This window comes from Aythya marila (assembly GCF_965140915.1).
Source record: "Aythya marila genome assembly, chromosome: 2".
NCBI classification, from domain to species: domain Eukaryota; kingdom Metazoa; phylum Chordata; class Aves; order Anseriformes; family Anatidae; genus Aythya; species Aythya marila.
The window spans coordinates 82,289,092-82,312,296 of record NC_139043.1 but is presented as its reverse complement, the minus strand read 5'-3'; the positions used below and the strand labels follow the sequence as shown (position 1 = coordinate 82,312,296).

Sequence of the window (23,205 nt, the reverse complement as noted above, 5' to 3'; positions counted from 1 at the left end):
TCATTTCCACAATTTTGCTGATGTTCTGCTGATGCTTTACTAGCCTGCTGAAGACTAGAAAGGGAAAAGATGGGAGGCGTGGTCCATTCCGGTAGTGAGGTGATGGGAATACGCCAACAAACACTGCAAGGCAACAGCCTTGGAAAAAGAACAGGCTTGCTGTTTACTGGTACTTACGTTATCCCTTGCAGTCAGAGCAGAGAGAAGGGAAAGGATGAAATGCTGCTGGCAACTTCCCTCCTGTGAGTCCCACCCGCTTCTGCACTTCCATCCTAATCTGCAATAAGCAGGAGTGAAAATCCTTGTGTTTGAAATAGCAAGTTCTGTGCTAGCTGTCTCCTCTGTGTGATAGGATGCCAAGTCAAGAAGAGCTTTGAATTAGTGCTGCCTTAAACACTCCCATTCTTTGTAAATTCTCTGGAGAAGGCTAAATGTGTTTTAACACAAAGGTGGTGCATTTTATTACGTTATACCTGGAAGAATTAATTTGTGAGATAAAAAGAGGGTTTAGAAATGCTTGCATAAGACAAAATAGTAATTAAAAAGTGATTTAAAAAAATCTTCCACCCTCTGTGTTCTTCAAGATAAATCCTTTCCTCCAAGCTTAATTTCTAAGTCTTCTGAACCCATCTGTTTCCTAGGATCCTTTTCTTGTTCTTGAGGCCTTCCTTGGCTTGCTCCCTTGAGTATTTAAAAACCCCAGGTGTCTTAACCTTTTTTCATGGCACGCTTCACCTGCCCTGTGCTGTGATCTAGGAGCCTTTCCTTGCAGCAGAAGAGGTTGTTTCAAGGCCAGAAGGTTATGTTTGTAGTTAGAAAATCTGTAGGTTGGTGTAGAGATTATGATATTAAATTTGAAGATGAAGGCAAAAGTAACTGGAAAAGGTACTTCAATTTATCTGAAGACACTGAATTACAGTTCAGGACAATCTTGATGCATTGGAGAATTCTGCTGCATGAAGGATATGGATTTTATTAGTGACAAATGCAGAGCATGATTTACTGGCAGGAATAATCAGCTGAACAAATGCAGCACAGGGGTAATTACTGGCTGGGCAGTAATTCTGCAGAAAAGTTCACAGACAACAGTGAATAACCTCAATTATGCCCAGCTTTACTCAGTAATTGAAAGATTTTGATAGAACTGATGGTTATCAACTGGAGAGAGCTCATAAAAGAGTAGTGAGAAAAATTAGGAGGCTAAGTTCATAGGGGAGTGGTTGAAGACAGGTGTCAATGAGGAGTGTTGTCTAGAGGAAGGAATTAGGGTAAAACTATTGATGAAGAGGATGGGGGAAAATGATGCCAAGAGGGAGACAAGTTTTTTGTTTGTTTGTTTTAGTATATTTTGGGCAGGACAAATTAGATAAACTGAAATTAAAGCAAGAGAGATTTTGACGGCTAGACATTAGGAAGAAGACGTAAGGTGATAAAAATGTCTGGTGAAAGTGTGGGATGCCCGTTATTGGAGTCTTGAGTAATGAACAGGGAACAGATCTTTGGTGGGAGGGAGGCCTTAAGTTAATGTTTCTGCTGTTGGTGAGGAATGCACTAGGTGGCCTCCTGAGGCTTCTCCCCATCCTGCAATTCTTGTGCTTTCAGTGGACGAGTCAAGACGGCACTTCCTGGAAAACAAAAACCTTCAAGCAATTAGAAAACACTTAACAGTCGTGTTTTTCTTAATATTCTGAATAATTTGCTCTCTTTTTACGAAGGTGCATGTCCTCAATTTATGTGACTGACACTGGCTTTTCAGCAAATATTACTTGTAACTTCAATCTGTTTTCCAGGTGGCATAAGTGACATTCAGAAGCACAACCTTGCTTCAGTAAAAAATGAACCTACAAACATGTAATAGTTGACTGAAACATACAAGTTGTCAGCAAAGTGAAATAGGCAATTAAAGTGAATGTCATTGCCTGTGTTATATTACATATCTATTGCTCACTGTAAATGTATAATAAATGATTTAGGCATCCATTCCAGAACCACATGTGTCCATAAATGGTTTTGTCCCTAGCAATGATGCTTTTCTTGCTGGCTGGCAGTGGAATTGCGTATTTTAAGGTCTTCTCTTTTGTTACAGGTTTTGGGCTGGATCCGAAACGGGGAGTCTATGCTAAATGCTGGCCTTATCACTGCTAGCTCTTTGCAGGAAGCAGAACAGTTACAGAGGGAACACGAGCAGTTTCAACATGCAATAGAGGTAAAAGCACCATTTCAGTGACCGTATCCAAGAAGTCCTCTATTATTGTTCATGAGTCTCTGTAAACAGCGTTGTCCTAAGGAGATGTATCTCCTCTTTCCCTTTTCATACTGGTGGGTTAACGCTACAGCATTGAAATCATCTTATGGCAAAGAGATAAAAACACTTATTGGGAAGGTGGGGATTTTGTTCTTTTTTTTTTTCTTGTTTTGGAGCTGCAATGCCAGACGATCACCTCTTCTTGGTGCCTTTTTTGCAGCATTGTAAAATAGTAATTTTTTGATCAGAGAAGAATAAAAAAGTTAAAAAAAACAAATCAAGTAAGTCTGTTAACAGCAGCTTTACTGAAAATGGTGGTTCCCTTTTTTAGAATACAACAATATTAAACTAGGCATTAAAGTTGAGAATATATGAAACAGCACACATTAATTGTATGTATTCTGATTAAAGAACAACCACCATTTATTCATTGTATTATGATATGGTCTTTTAATGTTTCCATTTTTGTTCAATGTTAAGTTTTACTGAAATTTACGTGTGGTGAAGTGTCCTTCCTCCTGCTTTGATTTCAAACTAAATATATTGGACTGGTCATCTCTGTGCAAAAATTGTACAGAGATCTTAAGTTTGACTGGAACACAGTAATACTGATTTATATGCTCTATTGAGGGATTTGTGGTGACTTTCATTGTATATAGTATGTTTTTAAAAAAACTTCTGATGCAAATGTAACCAATGTTATGTTCCTTTGGGAAAACTATTTTCATTTTCAGAAGTACTGTCCTGCAATAATAGTTTAATGCTCTTGCGCCATTTTGTGGAGCAATTTTTCTTCTAATGAGTGGAGAGAGTTGTCTTTTTTATTGTCCTATATGCTTGCGTCTTTGTTCACTACTAATTTGCAATAGACTTTCTTAAAGCTGTGAGGACAGAAATAGCAATCAGACCAAAATAAGATAAATCCTTTTCATCTTTTTTCCCCTTCTTATGATGAAGGGAAAGCAAATCAACCTGGAATTCATGGTTATAAAGAATTTTACTGTGACATAGAGATGAGATGTGTGATTAATGCTTTGCAGTCGGCTTTTATTGTAGTCTGCTAATCATTGTTGATTTGCTGGTAAATCTCCATAGGATTTATTTTCCTTGTGTTTGCATAATGAAGTCATGCAGTGACTAATATTAGACAGTTATTTTTAGTTTATGAGTATGTGTGTGTGCATGTAGAAGTGTCACTGACACAAGTGGAAATGTGACCCTTTGAGGTCTTCAAGAACATGAACTCAAATGCTCTCCTGAACCCCTGAATTTTCATCTCTTGTCAGAAAACACATCAAAGTGCCCTACAGGTTCAGCAGAAGGCAGAGGCAATGCTGCAGGCTAATCACTATGACATGGATATGATCAGGGAGTGTGCAGAGAAGGTTGCTTCCCATTGGCAACAACTGATGCTGAAGATGGAGGACCGTCTCAAGCTTGTGAATGCCTCTGTTGCCTTCTATAAAACTTCTGAACAGGTACAGAAATGCTACATGAGCTGTGTCAGCCTTGGTAAATTCTTCAGTGCAGTGTCAAAAAAAATTGGTTGACTGTATTTGGTTATGTTTACCAATTTGATAACAATGAAATGCATAAAATACAAAAAAATCAAAAAGCAAATTATTTTCCCAGCTGCCTTAGAAACAGAAATCATGGTTTTAACTGAGTAGTAGACAAATTGCACTAACTACTTGGAGGCTACAGTGTAATTTGTCTGGCTACACTCGCTTCAATTAGAAAAATTCAAAGATTACCAAAGTGCTGTGGTTATTGGTGAAGACTCAAATCTTTGTCAGCCTCTTCTGTCTCTCTGGCCTTTAATATTCCCCAGATTCTTATTTTAATTGAGATAAAGGCCTGTAAAACATTTCCGAAATAAAACAGGAATACAAGTGCTTAGTTTTATTACTGCTTGTATCAAGAAGTTTTGCTTAAACCACAAGCAAGTTACACGGAGGTTTTAATGGAACTACTGCAGATGGTTAATGCTGTGTTTTGTGTGAGAGTCAGAGAAAAGTCAGCTTTATTTGACTTGTCAGCAGAAGAGTTAGTGGGAATATTGGCAAGGTTACTTCCTTTGCAATCATGTCTGAAGCTTATCCTGAACTTTGCAGTCACAGAAACTGGGAAAGATGAGCAACTTCAGAGAGAGCATCCTGAGAAATGTCGCCTAAGAAGGCCAATGCTTGCAATCCTAAAGCCAAAGTTGGTTATTTTCTATTAAGTTACAGTGAAAATATGTCAGAGCCTAAGATATATGTAAGGGATAGATCAGTTTTCATTTTTACTGCCCTGAATTTCAAATTTTTGTTGTACTGAATTACACTCAAGTTGGACTCCTCCTGCCTGATAGGTGTGCAGCGTGCTGGAAAGCCTGGAGCAAGAATATAAGCGAGAAGAGGACTGGTGTGGGGGTGCAGACAAACTGGGTCCCAACTCTGAAACAGATCATGTTACACCCATGATAAGCAAACACCTGGAACAGAAGGAGGCGTTCCTAAAGGTAGGTCTTGTCACTTATTGTGGTCTTCCGTGTCTTAGAAAACAAGCAGTCAAACATTGACTATTGGAGCACTGAAACGTGCCTGGAAAGCAATGGAGCAGTGTCTAGTTAAAAGCTAAGCTATGTACATGTTCTGAACCACAAAATGTGGTAAGTGGCATGTTAACCACTTCTGACGGTGAATAGCAGAGTATAGCCAAGTGCATAAAATTGTGGCCAGCCCTGTAAATGTATCTCCTGTGGAACTTCAATAGATGTCAGGTCTCCCACTGTGACTGAAGTTGAATTGGGAATCACAGCTTTGAGCAACTGTCAATGTAAAGAATACTTAAAAGCTGCTGCTTTGGAAAAGAAGTGGCAGTCACATATTGTCATTACTGCCTGCGTATCAGAGCAACTCTTAGTTGTACTTGGACTACAGTACAAAAAGAAGAAAATTACTAGACAAGCGTCTGGAAGTAGCTGTGTAATAGTCTGCAGATAAATTAAAGGTTTTTTATTCTAGCTAATGCCCTAATGAAGAGAGTTATTGATCATACCGAATAAAAGTGTAACGGATGCTTGCAAAGCAGCATGACTAAGCCTATAACCAAAGGCTTTTTCCAGTATCGCCTTGAAAGACTTCACAGTATATAACTTAGTTTTACTAAAAGCCTTTTTGTTCTCAGTGCACAGATGAGAACATTCAAAAATGTATTAGCATTGCTCTAAGTATGCTGTCAAACGCATCTTTCAGCAGTGGGCATGTGAATTTCCAGTCTTTGGGTTAAAATAACTCGAGAAATTACTTGGTATCTTTGTTACTGCATGTAACCAATTTAAAGCAGCATTTCATGTTCTGATTATTAGAAATAAGGCAGCCAGGCCATATATAGTACTTGATGTGCATTAAGATGAAGAAGGCAGCTGAGCTGAGCGTTGGCAGTACAGCTGAGAGGACTCAAGGTTCTCAAGGCCTTTAAAGGACATCTTAATATTTTAGCACTTTTGGTTTCACTTCAGCAAAGCAATTACTTTTTGTCTAAAGTATTGGTGGATGTTTTAGAATATCCAGGTGATGTCATAAGCATGTGCGCACTCTGTTTATGCAATAAATCATTTCAAGTGGCACATACACAAAACAAACTATGAGCTCTGAGTCATGCTGAAAGCTCTAAAGCAGGTAATTGCTTTCCAGGATCTTCAGATAAAAACTAATAGCATTTTGTTTGGTTGGGTTTTTTTTGTTTCAGTTTTTAGGTGTGTTTTTTTTTCCTGCCAGATAAGTAAGGATTATTTGTTGGGGAAACAATTTTAATGGTTGGGTTGGCCTACTTGTAGAAGAATTTAATAGACAACGTTTCTTAATGTGGAAAGGGGGGGATATACACAAAAAGGGGGAGAGGAAGGCTCTTCATCTCTTTTGAATGCATGTGTGTACATCTTGGAAGAAAATAATACTGCTGACTCTCTAGGCTTGCACGCTGGCCCGGAGGAATGCCGATGTCTTCCTGAAATACCTGCACAGGAATAGCGTAAACATGCCAGGGATGGTGACACACATTAAAGCACCTGAACAGCAAGTCAAAAGTAAGGGGACTCTTGTTCTTATTCTTTTTTCTTTTTTTTTTTTTTTTTTTTTCCCATCCAAAGAGCGCAATGATCATGTGCTGTGGGGTGTGTGATGCTGGGGGATTGAAGCCCGCACAAGTGGAAATGGTTCTGCCAGGCTTAACAGGAATTAATTAAAATTGTTCTCACACTTTGAAAGAGCTGACAGTTGTCAAATTTTCTTATACCCAAATGAATTTGCTCTGAATTTATTTATCTCCTGCTTACGCTTGATCTTCTTGCAATTTGAAACTCAGATGTGCTGCTTTTGTTTAGAGAATGAGATAGTAAACTTCCATGTGATGATGTTTGGTCTGAAGCCAAGAGGGAGCTGCTGATCACTTGAAACTTACTAAGTCTGCCGGTGTGGTGCATTTTGTGAGTTCCTCAGGAATGCCAGGGTGATACAAGGCAATCCCTCGAATGATGCCCTTGGGCTCTTCATATAGTTGAATCGTTTCAAGGAACTTGATGAAATATAGGATAACTGGCGTCACGTTTAAATTTCTTGTTTAGATAAGTAGTAGCTGAGATGAGGCAGGAAAGTACCATTATGTGGGGCTTGGCTTTTGGTAGGACTAATTCAACATAGTGCAGCTTTGAGGTGTAACTTGTGTTGTGGGGAATGGACTACAGACAGAAATCTGCAGGGTTTTCAGGGATGAAAGTGGCAAAATGACAGAAATTAGTAGGGTGTGCATAAGTGGTGGGTGAAGTAGGCAGAACAGAGATTAGAGGGAAAGATTCAGAAATAAATACTGCGTTTTAATAGCTTATTTGCTGGTCATATACTGCTTGATGCATTTTGAACCTGTGGCTGAACATGTCAGTGCTACAGACTCAGAAGCAGAGAAGTCTAAGTCAAATTGCCTAATTAATTGCTGTTTGCAGATATCCAAAGGGAGTTGCGCAGAAGGTGGAGCCAAACTGAGAGGAACACAGCATTGGGACCTTGATGTAAATTTTTGGTCCTAATAGAAAATTCTGATATAAGGAAAAACTGTTAAAGCAGGAGTGAGAAACCACTGAGTAGAACAGGTAGTCCAGAGAGGTGGTGGAGTCTTTGGGAAAATTTAAAATTCATTTGAACATGTCCCTGAATGATTCTGAAGTTACTCTTGCTCTGAGGGGGACATTGGAACGGATGATCTCCAGAGGACACTTCCACTCTAAATTATTTTTGATTCTACCAGAAAAGGACATGCTGACTTTCTTCATTTTCCTATAACAGAAAAAAAAAGATTGCTAAGCTCGCCTATGTATCTGATGGTACTCAAACTGAAAATCTCCCTGTGCTGATTTTTTCTTCTTGGAGAGATAATAGAATATTGGACATTTGTAGGGAAATAATTAGATTGTGTCTGTTGAAACTTTGGACGTGTGCAGATCAGACAAAGGATTATTTCTCCCCCTATCCTGAAGACATCAACATTTATAAAACTGCATAAGACAAAATTTCTATGCAGATTCAGGTTGTATCAATAGTGAAAAATTGTTAATGACATTTGTCAATTAGCTCTACTCTTAGTAGTGGAAAACAAAATCAAAGCAGAAGCAAGCAGAAAGTTGAGCTATAATGTTTCTTGAGTGTAAGAAAAAAAGTATTAGGACTTGTAGGCAAACTTTTAAGATTTGGTTCCAAAAGCTGTTTTGTGCAGAAAACAGTCATTCTGAGAAAGATAAATATGTTCAAATGAGGGAAAAGTAGAGAAGTCTTTGCTAATGTCCTTAAAAATAATTACATTTCAGAACAGTAGTCTCTTTTAATCTCTTTTCTAAATAGATAGGATTGAAAAGAGTAGAGTGTTTATTTCAAGAATACATCTAAGTACGAGTGTGTGTAATGGTCCTGCAGAACAGATGCACCCTGTGTTTCAACAAAATGAAATAATGTGTTAGACTGTGCTCATTATATAGTATTCAGACATTAAAAAGAACTGTTTATAAAATGGAGTAACCCTTGAGTTTCTGCAGCACTGCTGAACTTTTTTTTAAAACAAACAAAAAAGCAAATTAACATACATTATTCAGTGGCAGACTTGATCCTTGTTCCCAGATGCAGGTTAAAATATCTAGAAAAGCAATCTGTTAATATAGGCAAAGTTTAGCTAAACACATTCTTCCTGGGAAACAGTAATCACAATGATACTGAACTCTGAAAGATGTCATTCTGTCCCTTCATACCAGTGTAAACAATTTTCTTGACATGTCGTTACAGCTATAGAAATTCTGTATCAGACACCATGCCAAAGCCAATCTTTATGAAGTAGTAGTGGCCCGAAACTTTGTTGTGGCAGGTGGATACAGCCAGTGACAATAGCTGTAAGCTCAGAAACAGAGCATCTTCATTTTTCCTTCTGCTGCTAATTTCATGTGCTTCTTCCTTGCCTCTCCTTCACAGGTTACAGGTGAACAACGTAGATGAAGGAACTTTGGTCTAGTGTTGCTCATATTTTTAGATAATCTGATAGAGAGTGCAAGAAGTGTAGAGACGAGCTCCAAGAGATTTCAGCTGATAGAATAAATTGAAAGCTTAGGAACTACTTTGGTATCCTAACAAATGATGGAACTAAAGAAAACTACTGTTCAGAAGGCTCAAAATAGGTTGAACTGCTCATCTAAACACGATATGAAAAGTCGACATTCTATAACTTCTTCTTATTATGTTATAAAATGTGTTCTATTCCTTGTCAGTCCAAGAAATTAATGGCAGTAACATTAATGGGACTCAGCCAAATGCCTCTCACTGGCTTGCCATCTGTATCATGTCCTCACAGAACAAGTGCTGTTCCAATTAGCTAAATTCACCTTACTCGCTGTGTATCAGAACTACTTCACTTGCGTCATTATCAAGACGTCTCTTCTTAAATGCTGTCCATTTGGGTTTATTACATTACAAAATGGTAGTCCCCCAGAAATCTGGTGTATGTTCTGTGCAAGCATTTCAGAGGTGGCCTAAGGCAGAAATAAAACTGAGAAAGCAGGTGAGGCAGCACTGCATATAGCAGTTCAGCTCATGACTTGGCAAGGGGACAGATGAGTTGAGGCATGTTTGAGGGTAGCCTGCCCAGCAGGAATAAAACATTGGCTACAGTTACCAGCTTCCAACAAAAAGCAAATTCTGGGTGATCTCAGCACTCCGTGTCAAATGGGACTACGGTATTTCCAAGCAGGAAGATACTGGCAGCAGTGTAGCCAAGTTTCATAATCCTCAGGAAGGCAGTAGCAGGTGATTGTAATTGGTCCCAGCTCACCCATGGGTAGGGAGAGATGTTTTTCCCTTCAGGCTGCCTTTGAGCTTATCTGTCAAACCGTTTCTCTGAGTTGCTAGCTTTTGCAAGTTAAGACGTGGTGGACCAGCACCATGAGGCTGGGGGACACAAAGATGTTCAGAGGTCTAGCCCCTAAGACTCTTCACGTTTGTTGAAAATACGCAGTTGTGGGTGTCAGTAGAAAAACAAGTAAAGCATTGCTGTGAAGGATAAGCCTTTTTTGTGGTCTCTCCTGTTCTTTTCAAATGGTGGAGGCTTCCCTGTGGGTTCTTTGCACTTCCAACAGAATCACCTGACAGAGATCTTGTGATTCCCCATTCCCATGTATTTCAGCTTGCCATCTGGGTTTGCAGTAGCTACAAAATCCACTAGGGTTGCTGCTCTGAAAGAAACAGTGGGTAAAGTGAGCTTAACAAGAAACTGCTAGGATTTATTTATTTTAAATAAAAACCAATAAGCATTAAAGGAGCAGAGTTCAGATAAGATCCACAGCATATTGTAAGCAAAAACCCTTTGTCATCAAAGAATTTATAAGCCAGACACATGGAATTGCAGGTTAACAGTATAATTTGGATGCAATTCTCAATGCTAGACAGTTTCTTATACTCAGAAATGGAATAGCAAATTGTGGAGTTAATTATTTGATTACCTGGAAATTCTGTCGAGGCTCAATGAACGTGGATATTTGAGCAAGTCATCATTCCCAATTATACTGTTGTTTGGTCGTGTTTGTTTTTTTTCTTGTTATTCCATATAATGTCTGAATGTGTGGCATTTGTTACTGTAGTGAGCTAAGCTTATATACTTACCCATATGTATAAAATTGTAAAAACACTTCATAGGAAACTTGTATATTCAGAAAAAAAAGTATTCTGTGGTTAATACGAGCCTTTAAGCATATTGTGATTGCTTGTGCGTGCTCCCTGTTTCTGAGAAAATTCTTCAAGAACTATCTTTGTCATACTAAGCTTTGAGCTCTTTTAAACAGTGGCAATCCCTGATTGAAAAGCATCTGATAGAAGAAAAGGTGTCATTAATAGGTTTCAATTACATCTCTGGTTTCTTTAACTAATGTTTCTCTAAACAAAAAAGGAGCACCAACATTTTATGAACATTATGAAAAAGAGCAAAATAGAGTAACAGAGAGTAACACCATTACCAATTCTATAGTGTAAACTACTTCCACTGATTTTGGTATGTTATTTCAAAATCGTTTGTCATAACCTCTGTTGAAACTGTTTGCATTCCTTTCAGATATCTTGAATGAGCTCTTCCAGCGGGAAAACCGTGTGCTGCATTATTGGACCATGCGTAAAAGGCGTCTTGATCAATGCCAACAGTATGTGGTGTTTGAAAGAAGTGCCAAACAGGTGAGGGTTGTACATAAAAATTCTCTTCAGAATGATTAAGGTTTGGCATAAACTGGCATGTCCTGTAATTGCAAATTTGCCATTAACTTCAATATTCCAAATGCCTGAAAGATCAATAATTAAAGTAGAAAGTAAGATGAATTATTTGCTGTTCCTTTAATACAAAACAACTAAATCTGCTGAGGCAGGCTGTCTTTATTGCAGTAATTTAAAGGTAGTGTTTTACTTCTGCCAGCTTGATCTGATACTGCCTAGTCTCATTTCTTCAAGCTTGTGTTGACAAATTGTTATGCTTGTTAACTTCTACACACACACGCAATTTGATCAGGGAAATAACAGACATCAACATATTTCTCAGATGGTTGGGGGTAGGAGGGAATCTAATTAATCTAGATTAACCTAATCTAGAAAATAGAAGTGGGATAATTCATTAAACAGTGTAATTGAATGACTGCAAAGGTCTTCGCAATTTTTGTGTATTTGCATGGTAGGTTCAACTTCTTATATTTTGTTGAATTTAGCAGTCTGGAAATAACCATTAAGAAATTACAGCTGAAAAAAATCCCCTTTACTAATCATAATGGAAGCCATAAAAATAAACTGGGGGGTTCCAAGGCAAAATTGCTAACTGGAATGATTGGCAACTCTTTTTTTTTTTTTTTTAAACTGGATATAGGACAAAGAAAGGAAGCTAATCTATTCCTGTTCCGCAAAAAAGAATGCAACGCCCATAGTGCAAAGTATAGTTAGACATATTTTAAAGGACTCTAAAAGCTAATCTTATATTTCTTTCCGACAGCCAGCGTAGGCAGAGGCTTAATTACTAGTGGTCTGTTTTGATCTTGAAAGGTTTCTGAAGTCTGTCTTTCATGACTTCACAAAGAAAGTAATGCAAGTTAAATCCTGGAGTGAAGTTAAAGATGAATAAGCCTTTAAAACAACAATTAAAAACTACAACACCCCCACTCCAACCCCTCTTCCCAGTTTGTGAATGACCTTAACTTCAACTTCTGCCAAGCACATGACCTGCTTGCTTTTGAACAGAGATTACTGACTAATGGTCAAACACCAGAGATAAAGATCTGTCAGCGTTTTCATTGTAAATCCCATTTTGCAGCAACCTTCAGTTTAGTCACTGCCATGTTTATTGGCACTCCACACTGATTAACCATAAATGGGAAATATTGCTATCTTTGTTATGGTTTTTGTTTGGAAGTTGGAAGAACCCATGATTTGTGCTTTCGGAACTATGTTCCCTGCTATGGAAACAGATACCACAATAGTTTGCAAGGAAAGTGATTGAATGACTGATCATCCCAGAATTAAGGGCTCACCTGGTCTCTAAATTGATTTTTTCCAGTTCATGTCTGCTGATGTGCATCTCCATACATTTTAGCTTGGTGAAGAGAAGACTTAGAGGGGATTTTATCAGTGTGTACAAGTATCTAAAGGGTGGGTGTTAAGAGGAGGGGGCTGGACTCTTCAGTGGTACCCAGTGACAGGACAAGAGGCAGTGGGCACAAACTGAAACACAGGAAGTTCCAGCTGAATACGAGGAGACATTTCTGTACTGTAAGGGTGACAGAGCACTGGAACAGCTTGGACAGAGAGGTTGTGGAGTCTCCTTCTTTGGATTTGGAGAACTCAAAACCCACCTGGATGCCATCCTATGAAATGTGCACTAGGTGATCCTGCTTGGCAAGGGGGTTGGACCAGATGATCTCCAGAGGTCCCTTCCAACCTCAACAGGTCTGTGATTGTATGATTCCAGCATACAGTCCTGACCTTCACATGAAATAAGCTGACTTAAACTGTAAGAATTAACATCAATATTAACTTCGGGTCACATGACTCTAGAGAGCTGCCAAGAAGTAATGCAAGGGTGACACTTGCAGAGGGAAAGTTCTGTTTGTCACTCATTCCAGCACTGTGTAATAAACCCACAAAAAAAAAAAAAAAAAGGAGGCTAAAAAGTGAAAAAGCAAGAAGTATCAAAATAAACATTGTTTATAGCAATAACCTTTAATGTGCTTCTTGTCTATATCGGGCTTCACCTGCAAAGTTTGACATTAGAATTGACAAGAGACATTGTGCAGGTGGCCAGCTGATGTGCACCTCTTCTTGATCCCAGTCCAAGAGTCATTGGCTTGTTTCCGTCAATGGCACTTGAAAAGTGCAGGCCCATCTCGTCAGGCTAGCATCTGCACTAGTATGTGACCGGGTAAATTGCATGCTCGTACACCCTTACAGTCTTTAACATTCAGACACTGACGGTCAGTGTTCTAGCCAAACAGTATTAAACTCATTGAACACTTAAGATGTCAGAACCAAGAAGTTTCTAAGTGCATGTGCCTCTGCACGCTGCCATAGCAGCCTGTATTAAGAGTTTGTGCCTCAATTTGTGCCACAATTGCCTCAAGTGGAGTAGAGCAAAATTTACCTGTAACCAAGCTGTGTTTGTGAAATGTTGATTACAGTTGGTTTCTGTTGGCAAAAGTATACTGCCTTCTCTCTTACTTTTCCTTCATTCTTGCTTTATTTAGGCTCTGGAATGGATTCATGACAACGGAGAGTTTTATTTATCCACGCATACTTCCACTGGTTCCAGTATCCAGCACACTCAAGAGCTGCTAAAAGAACATGAAGAATTTCAGATCACAGCAAAGGTAAAATAGAATTACAGAATGCGTTGGGTTGGAAGGGTCCTCAAAAATGACCTAGTTCCAACACCCCTACCATGGGCAGGGACACCACCCACTTGATCAGGTTGCCCAAGGCCCCACCCAGACTAGCCTTGAACACCTCCAGGGATGGGACATCCACAGCTTCTCTGGGCAACCTCTTCCAGTGCCTCACTGCCCTCTGAGTGAAGAATTCCCTCCTAACCTCTAATCTAAATCTCCATTCTTTTAGTTTAAAACCATTCCCCCTTGTTCTGTTATTATCTGCATGAGCAAAAAGTTCTATCTTTTTTAAAAGCCCCCTTTATGTACTGAAATGTCACAATGAGGTCTCCCCGGAGCCTTCTCTTCTCCCGGCTGAACATCTCCGGCTCTCTCAGCCTTTTTTTGTAAGAGCAGCCATCTGATCAACTTTGTGGCCCTCCACTGGACCTGTTCTAACAGGTCCACATGTTTCTTGTGCTGGGACCTCCAGACCTGGGCACAGTACTCCAAGCGGGGCCTTAGGAGGGCAGAGCAGAGGGGGACAGTCACCTCTCTCCACCTGCTGGCTACTCCTCTGGCGATGAAGCCCAGGATGCAGTTGGCCTTCTGGGCTGCAAACACTCACTGCCAGCTCATGTCGAACTTTTCATCCATCGGATTTCCCAAGTCCTTCTCTGCAGGCTGCTGTCAGTGAGTTCTTTTCTCAGTCTGTACTTGCATCTGGGATTGCCCCAACCCAGGTGCAGCACCTTGTACTTGGACTTGTTGAACCTCATTAGGGTCCACTTCTCAAGCTTGTCCAGGTCCCCTTGGTTGGTATCCCTTCTTGCTGGTGTATCAACTGCACCCATTCAGTTCAGTGTTGTCTGTGCTCTATGAAAAGTATCCTTAAAGAGCTGCTAGCTATGATCAGTTTCTCTGTGCACAAGGATAAAAATAAATAAATAAACCATGTACCATTTAAAAAACAAGCAAACAAAAAAACACAGTAAGAATGTCACGAAGAAGCTTAGTGTATTTGCATTGTCTTTCTGTATTTCTTCTGGGAACGGAATAAAACAAAAAATAATCAGAAAATTATCACCGTGTTACTAGAGCTCTATCAGCCAGCCCTATGTGCAATTGATTTCTTATGACAGAATTGTAGTGAAATAGTTTTAAAATGACTTTAAAAAAAAGGAACCATGAGGTCCTTTGATTTCCATTTTTACATTCTTATGCCCGTGGATTACTGAATGTTCATTTAGGATATAAAACACAACAGAACATGTTATTCATCCACAATTTAATTGTAGCATAGTAGAAAAACAGCAGATAGTGAAAAATCATTACTGCTAAGGTTATTTGTTTTATTAAAATATTTTGTGATTCTATTGCAACTTTTTGAACTGTGGCAGAATTATTTTCTTCTCTGTTTCTGGAGGCCTATGCAGAGATGGAGATGTTACGTGTGAGGCTTAGTAGTTTTCACATGTGAAAAAACAACAGCTAGTGCATGACCAAAGTACCTGAGATTACGTAAACTTGTCAGTCTTTGTGTTTCATTTTGCAACTGTCACCTGTTTCCAACTCTTGGCTCTCCAGTCTTCCAAGGAGCCCAAAAAAGTAAACAAGAGTTCATTTTTCTAAAGGACTGCCTCAGAAGGAAAGAGACTTGGAGATAGAGTTGGTCATGGAAAGGGAGAAAAGAGAATCCAGAAAGAACAGAGACCATATTTGTTTTTCAAACCCAGATTTTCTTCCGAGTTTCGCTCCAGCCTTTGTTCTGTCGGATTCCATCCAGCATGCAGAGCACCACTGCCCCCGTTACTTCCTCTGTCAGTCAGTGGATGACGCTGGTGCCCCTTTCGAGAGGATGTTGTTAGTGCCACTCCCTACTTGTTTCAACCAGTTTCATTACTGGCTGGGAGGAAATACTAGCCCTGGCTTGCTCTTACACTTGGAATTCCACAGTGAAAAAAAGTGCTTAGATGAGTGACCATAAGGAAAGAGAAAGAAAAGAAAGAAAATAAAAAAAAAAAAAGAAAGGATGACCACCACCACCAAAAAAAAAAAAAAAGGAAAAAAAAAAAAGTCAAGTTCTTATTAACTGCTTTGCTTAACTCTCTGTTATCAAGGGCACTGGCAGGATGTTTTACTCTGACACCGTATCATAGAGAGGTGGACATATAAAGTGATGTTATGGATAATTTATGATTTACACAAAGAAAGTGCATAGTGTTAGGGAGCATGTTAATTGGGAAACACACTTAGTTACAGACTTGGTGGTGGTTTCTTGTTCTTTTAGAATCTAAGGACTATGTGAGAGCAAAACATCGTATGAAAAAATGTAAAGAATATAGTCTATATCCATTAAATTGTAAAGTGTATAACAAAAATGGTATCTATCACATCATTTCATTGATGCCCTTGTAAAAAGAGAGGAAGATTCCTGAGATCTTGTGGGCCTGGCCCAATACCAGTGCTTCAGTGGTAGTGAAGAAAATACTTTCAGTGGGATCAAAATCCTTTTGTGTTAGTGCAAGGAGATAAGTGTGCTCTGCAAAGCTCTTCTAGCAGAATTTAGTCTCTGGGTTAGATATGGAAATTCACATTTTTGAAAGAGAAACAAGTAACCAGCTTATAATGTAACAGTAAAACCCAAGGAGTTCTGTATTCATCCTGTGCCATTTGTATTTAGAAATTGATATCTGTTTAAAGAAGTTCTGGGATGAGAGGAGGAAGCTAGCTCCTTTCATGGCTTCTCCACCTGTACTTAGTAGCAAGTTAAGCAAAATGATCCCCTTCATGACAGGTAGAGTTCCTAACTGTTTGATATTTTCCTGTTTTCATAGCAAACCAAAGAGAGGGTGAAGTTGTTGATACAGCTGGCTGATGGCTTTTGTGAAAAAGGGCATGCTCATGCAACAGAGATTAAAAAATGTGTCACAGCAGTGGATAAGAGGTACAGAGACTTTTCCCTGCGAATGGAGAAATACAGGACCTCTTTAGAGAAAGCTCTGGGTATTTCCTCTGATTCCAATAAATCGGTAAGTGAAATTGGAGTGTGATGATAGACACACAAAAAAAAAACAACTTTGCTTGCATTTGATTTAGTTATCATTTTCTCTTGTCTCTTGCCTTAATTAATATTTCCTTTCTTTAATAAAGAGCAAAAGCTTGCAGCTGGATATAATCCCAGCCAGTGTCCCTGGGTCAGAGGTGAAACTGCGCGATGCTGCTCATGAGCTTAATGAAGAAAAACGAAAATCTGCCCGCAGGAAAGAGTAATGAATTTATTTATTTTTAATCAATGAGAGTGCATAAATCAATCCTGATAATGAAGCAACTGTCGTGGCTTGTCTGGGAGCTTAGAAATCAGATAAATAGTAAAAGAGAGTGATACTCTTCATTAGCTCCTATTGCCTTTTATTCGATGCTTATTCTCACAGAAAATTCGAGCATGTCAGAATGCTAAGCTTCCAAAGCCATGTTACACTTTGTAACTTTTTTTTCTTTTTCTTTTTAGAATTAATGTGAATTATATGTGTAAGGGGAGGAGGGAGTTTAAGTTAAATCAATATAGCAATGGAAAAGCATTTGACAAAACTTCCATCTCCTTCCCCATTTCTTTTTGCACTGATTAATAATGGAGAAATGTTATCTGTTATGTTGCCTTCATGTGTTTTCTCTTGTTGCATTTCAGTTCCCAGATATTTCCTAGAACAGTAGAAAAAACAAAACCTGATGAGAAATGTGTATTCTGGTTATTATATATTCATAATGATTAAACAGACTGAGATTTGATTAGTCTTTCTGTTGTCACCTAAGGTTTATTATGGCTGAACTAATTCAGACAGAAAAGGCTTACGTAAGAGACCTCCGGGAATGCATGGATGTAAGTTTTCTTCTTTCACTGGTTTTTGAATTCAGGATTCAATCTGTTGCTTTCTACTTCTTTCTGATAAAAATAAAAAAAAAAAAAAAAATGTGGGGATCAGTTTGTTGTCATAAGACTTAAATTGTTTTTTCTGCAATTAATAGGAAACTTAGAATTACAATTGTTATCAGCCATTTCAGAATTCATCCTATATGTTTTGCTTTTGTCAGTACTGAGTTTTAGTATTTGATAATTTCCTTATTCATAAACTTTTTTTCTCTTTTCCCTTTTCTCCTCTCTTTTCCCTTTCCTCCTCTCCTTTCCCTCTTTTTGGTGAGGGACAGGAAAAAGGAGGGGGTTAATTTATGTGCTTTGCTAGCAAGAGAAAAGAGCTTGTGTTAATTCCCTTATTATGTGTATCACATGTTCTGCTACTCGCTGACTTATCGAATAGAAATTCAGAGAGATTCTATGGAAAAATGCCCAGTAATTGTTATGCTCGAGCTAGTAATGTTCAGCGTTAGCTCTTGCACAAAACATGAACTCCCAGACTGCAGACATGACCTTCATAAGGAATATCCTGAAGCGTTAGAGGTTGTCAAGAGCACTATGCATTTTAAATGATGTAATCTGAAGGACTGTGTTAAATTGTCAGTTTTAAAACGTGGATTTGCCTGTCAGAATCACAAGGTACATGTGACACAACAGACAACTGGAATTGATGATGCTACATGATTTTCACCAATTTCTCTGCATGAGTGTGTGCTTACAGATAACCTGAGTGCTTCTGTTCAGCTTTTTGATGATTTTTTCATGCATCTTTTTTGTTCTGGGCAGACGTATCTATGGGAAATGACAAGTGGAGTTGAAGAGATCCCACCTGGTATTGTAAACAAAGAACACATTATCTTTGGAAACATGCAGGAAATCTATGAGTTCCACAATAAGTGAGTGACTTATCTCCCATTTCCATATTAGTGGTAAATCCACATGATGACCTGAGGGATTTCCTAATGAAAATATAGTGCATATGAATAATGAACTCTTTGCCATCAAAAATGTAAAGGATTTCTTCTCATACTGTTAAATTGTTAAAATTGTTGCTTTTTGTACCCAGGTAGGTACACCACTAAAAACTGTCTTTTTCAGTCTCAGGCGTCTTTCAGCTTTTAAGAAATTATTTGAATGCATTAAAATATTGCTGTACATTTTCTACTTGTCATGAAGAGGTAGAAATCACTGAACTCAGCAGGTATAGCACGAGCTGTTTCTTTAGTTAACATGAGTATTTAAAAAGCAAGTCAGCCTCCTGTTTCTCTTGAGATGAAGGCTAAACTTTTCCTGAAACTGATGTGTACGTGTATTAACTGCGTAAGTCTGCTGGAGCAACTTGGAACTTTCACATCAGAGTTTGTATTGAATTATAATAGCTAATTTATATTATTTCTGATATTACACATTTGTCATCCATTCCTTTTGATTCTGTTAGCTCATGTTGTTGGTATGAATTACAGTAAGATTTCTATCTTTATTCACAGACAATAGATCAAAGTCAGCTGCTCTAATGAAAGTGTTTCATGTGCCTTATACAGTTCCTTTCTTCTCTACCCATAGTATATTCCTCAAAGAGCTGGAAAAATATGAACAGTTACCAGAAGATGTTGGACACTGCTTCGTGACATGGGTAACAAAGTCAGATTTGTGTTTAGAAGTAACAAGGGAGATAGGAAGCATGGAGGGGTAGATACTTACTCTCAAGTCTCTTTTAAATTTGAGTCTCTGTAAAAGTAACTCTTCCTTGAAATGTGGATTTAAAAAATTGTCTATCTTGAACAGGAAAATAATTAAGGTACTGCTGTCAGGTGCCAGTACTTGGCTGCTCTCAAAGTTTTTGTGAATTGCCGAAACCTCCATTTGGGTTTTTTGTTTAGTTCATTATCTTTGTCTTAGCTATGAATAATCTACTTTTGCATATGCTGCCATTGTTTTCAGTCGCATTTGTATGACGTATTTTCCTATGCTGCCAGTTTAAGTAGGAAAATAATCCTATGTTGTTTAGTTTCTTGAGACAGATGAAATGTTCTCTGATAACTAGTTCTGTTCTCTGATAACACAAGAAGTAAAAACTTCTTGAGACAGCAGTTACACTCTGTGATAACATGTGAATTTCCATTTCCGTCTGCAGGCAGACAAGTTCCAAATGTATGTTACTTACTGTAAAAATAAGCCTGATTCTACCCAGCTGATATTAGAACATGCGGGAGCATACTTTGATGTAAGTACTTCGTGTCCATCTTAAAAATATGTCTTTCTAGTTTGAATCTTGTATTTATGTTTGTATTGAGTGCCTTATTTCTTAAGAAAATGCAAGCTTAATACTAAAATTTACTGTCATCTTAAGAAAATCAATCATATCTCACATGGTTAATTTATATTGCTCAATTGGTCTTCATAAATCTGTTAAATCAAGTATAAGAAGGCAGTGTTATATCACAGCAGTTCAGAACTGCAAACAGGGTTTTGGCAGCAACAACCAAGACATGAGTCTTCAGTTCTCACTAGCACATTCTGCAAATCTTAGCATTTTGATTTGCTTAGGTTGCACCACACATAAAAAAGACGATAATCTTTGTTAAATTTGTTGGGGTGCCTTTGACTTGTAATTGAATGCAGTAGTAATTCAGTTGACTGGCATTGCTCAGAGCTGCTAAACCAACCACATTGCTAATTCAGTCCCAAAGTTACCTGGTCTACATGTAACATTCCATTTAGGAAAGGACAAAAATATGGTAGCTGTTGGAGTTTTTGGAGGATTTCAGTCATTCTGAAGAACTTTGTGCCCTTCTTTGGTGATTTTGTGGAATACATATTTACAGATGATTCAAGTACATTGTTTCCTTCTCCCCTGTGCTAAGCTACTAGATGTGTAGCGACAACACCATTGTTCTGTAGAATTAGCTATGGAAATAGAGGGAAGGGCATAATATTAATAATAATATCCCTGGAGCTCTTGGTGTTAATTTCAAAAGCCTTTCACTAAGGAGATGGGGGATTCTTAACAGTATAAGGTAAAGTCTTTCTGTGAAGCCTCTGGTTAGTTTTCAATGCTTGTACAAGAGTAGATACATTACAGAAAATCAGGTCATCTCAATTAGATATGGTCATATGACCACAAAAATTTATAGAACTTATTAAATACTGTAATTGCTGATGAAAAAAAAAAAAACAGTGATCAAAGAAAGACTAGGGAAATTGTGGGCTTTCTCTAGAATGAAATGGGAGACCTGGTCACCCAGGATATGGAGCAGGCTGAGGTACTTCATAACTATTTTGCCTCAGTCTTCATTGATAAGAGCTCCAGCCACACGGCCCAAGCTCCCAGAAGGGATTGGAAGAATGATGAACCAGCCAGTGTAGGAGATCAGGTTCAAGACCATCTAAGGACCCTGAAGGTGCAGAGGTCAATGGGACCTGATGAGGTACATCTACAGGTTCCGAAGGAACTGGCAGATGTAGTTGCTAAGCCATTGTCCTTCATATTTGAGAAGTCATGGCAGTCCCTTGAAGTTCCTGCTGATGGGAAAAGGGGAAACACAACCCCCATTTTTTAAAAAGGGAAAAAAAAGATTGACCCCGGGGAACTACAGGCCAGTCAATCTCACCTCTGTGCCTGGCAAGATCATGGAGCAGATCCTCCTGGAAACTATGCTAAGGCACTTGGAAAACAGAGAGGTAACTGATGACAGCCGACATGGCTTCACTAATGGCAGATCGTGCCTGACAAATCTGGTGGCCTTCTACAATGGGGTGATAGCATTGGTGGATGGGGAAGAGCCACTGGCATCATCTACTTTGACTTGCGCAAAACATTTAACACTGCCCCCCTTTATATGCATGTCTCTAAATTGGAGAGACGGGGATGTGACAGATGGACTGCTCAGTGGGTAAGGAATTTGCTGGATGGTCGCACTCAAATTGTTGTGGTCAATGGCTCAATGTGCAGGTGGAGATCAGTAATGAGTAGTGTTCCTTAGGGGTCAGTACTGGGACCACTGCTGTTTAATATCTTTGTCAGTGACATGGACAGTGAGATTGAGTGCACCCTCAGCAAGTCTGCTGATGACACCACACTGTGTGGTGCAGTTGACATGCAGGAGGGGAAGGGGTGCCATCCAGAGGGACCTGGGCAGGCTTGAGAGGTGGGTCTGTGTGAATCTCATGAGGTTCAACAAGGCCAAGTGCAAGGTCCTGCATCTGGACAGAGAATGGATTGAAAGCAGCCATGAGGAAAAAGATCTTGGGGTGCTAGTTTACAAGAAGCTCAACATGAGCCAGCAATGTGTGCCTGCAGCTCAGAAAGCTGACTGTATCCTGGGCTGCATCACAAGCAGCATGGCCAGCAGGGTGAGGGAGGGTATTCTCCCTCTCTGCTCTGCTCTCATGAGACCCCACCTGGAGACCTGCGATGAGCCCTGGGGCCCCCAGCACAAGAAGGACAGGGACCTGTTAGAGTGAGTCCAGAGGAGGGCCATGAAGATGATCAAGGGGCTCAGCACCTCTCCTGCAAAGACAGGCTGAGGGAGTTGGGGTTGTTCAGCTTGGAGAAGAGAAGGCTCTGGGGGAGACCTTGCAGCAGCCTTCCAACACCTAAAAGTGGCCTACAGGAAAGCTGGGGAGGGACTCTGTGTCAGGGAGTATAGTGACAAGACAAGGAGTAATGGTGTTAACTAGAAAAGGGTAGGTTTAGATTAGATATAAGGAAGAAATTCTTTACTGTGAGGGTAGTGAGGCCCTGGCACAGGCTGCCCAGAGAAGCTGTGGATGCCCCATCCCTGGAAGTATTTGAGGCCAGGCTGGATGGGGCTTTGAACAACCTGATCTTCTGGGAGTATCCCTGCCCATGGCAAGGGGGCGGAATTAGATGATCTTCAGGGTCCCTTCCAACCCAAACTGATCTATGATTCCATGATACTATTTTTAAAAGCAACAAAAGCTCTAATAAAAATGTTTTAGAAATATGTTATTGCCACTGCTTCCAGTGGAACATCCTCAATTCCTCTATTTTAGCAGTGTATCCAGCGCTCCATCCCCTAATTCAATTAAGGTGGATTAGAAAAGTGAAGACCTGACTGTGTACAGGTAACTTCAAGAGCTCCTGGTGATGTCATGACTGGGCCACATGAAAATGTCATGTGAATCCTATGTTGAGAATTTCTGATGCTGTAATCGTGGTTAAAAGGCCTATAGCTGTAGTGCATAAGCCTGCAGCTAGAAATAACGTGGTTAAAATACATACAATTCTGTGATAAAAGGCAAGCAATGACTTTGAAGTTCATCCATGATCTGTATTTGAATTCCATAATTATCCCATGTAATTATCATGTCATTTTTATTTTCCTCCTTTAGCTTAGCCAAAGACATCTTTATTTATAAGTGGCTCTGGTTTCTTTTTAACCTCTTGCATAACTTCTTTCCTTTGGTTAGAAAATGCTACTTCTTGCTCCCCCTTGTGGATTTGTAACAGCTTTTGGGGAAAAAAAGCTCTGTGACTGTTAGTTAAAACTAGCAGATGATCCCGAGAAACTTCTTTCTCAGTCTTCATGCAGTAGTCCTCTCTGTTCTCTAGAACTCTCGGATTTGCTTTCTTTTCTGTCCTGAAAGTAACCAAACCCCACAAATTCCAGTTTATAAAAATAATAT

The 23,205-nt window shown here is 39.2% G+C and overlaps 1 protein-coding gene across 5 annotated transcripts in view; it reads left to right on the top strand.

The window, feature by feature from the left end:
* Window positions 1–23,205, top strand: part of TRIO (trio Rho guanine nucleotide exchange factor) — a 243,097-nt gene that overhangs the window by 134,412 nt on the left and 85,480 nt on the right. For all 5 annotated transcript variants that reach the window (XM_082753785.1, XM_082753786.1, XM_082753787.1 and 2 more), the window contains 12 exons: window positions 2,087–2,206; window positions 3,532–3,723; window positions 4,599–4,748; window positions 6,203–6,317; window positions 10,865–10,980; window positions 13,524–13,646; window positions 16,481–16,675; window positions 16,797–16,912; window positions 17,457–17,523; window positions 18,343–18,452; window positions 19,120–19,189; window positions 19,691–19,780. In XM_082753785.1, the coding sequence (XP_082609911.1) occupies window positions 2,087–2,206; window positions 3,532–3,723; window positions 4,599–4,748; window positions 6,203–6,317; window positions 10,865–10,980; window positions 13,524–13,646; window positions 16,481–16,675; window positions 16,797–16,912; window positions 17,457–17,523; window positions 18,343–18,452; window positions 19,120–19,189; window positions 19,691–19,780 (1,464 nt within the window). The remainder of the gene's footprint in view (window positions 1–2,086; window positions 2,207–3,531; window positions 3,724–4,598; window positions 4,749–6,202; window positions 6,318–10,864; window positions 10,981–13,523; window positions 13,647–16,480; window positions 16,676–16,796; window positions 16,913–17,456; window positions 17,524–18,342; window positions 18,453–19,119; window positions 19,190–19,690; window positions 19,781–23,205) is intronic.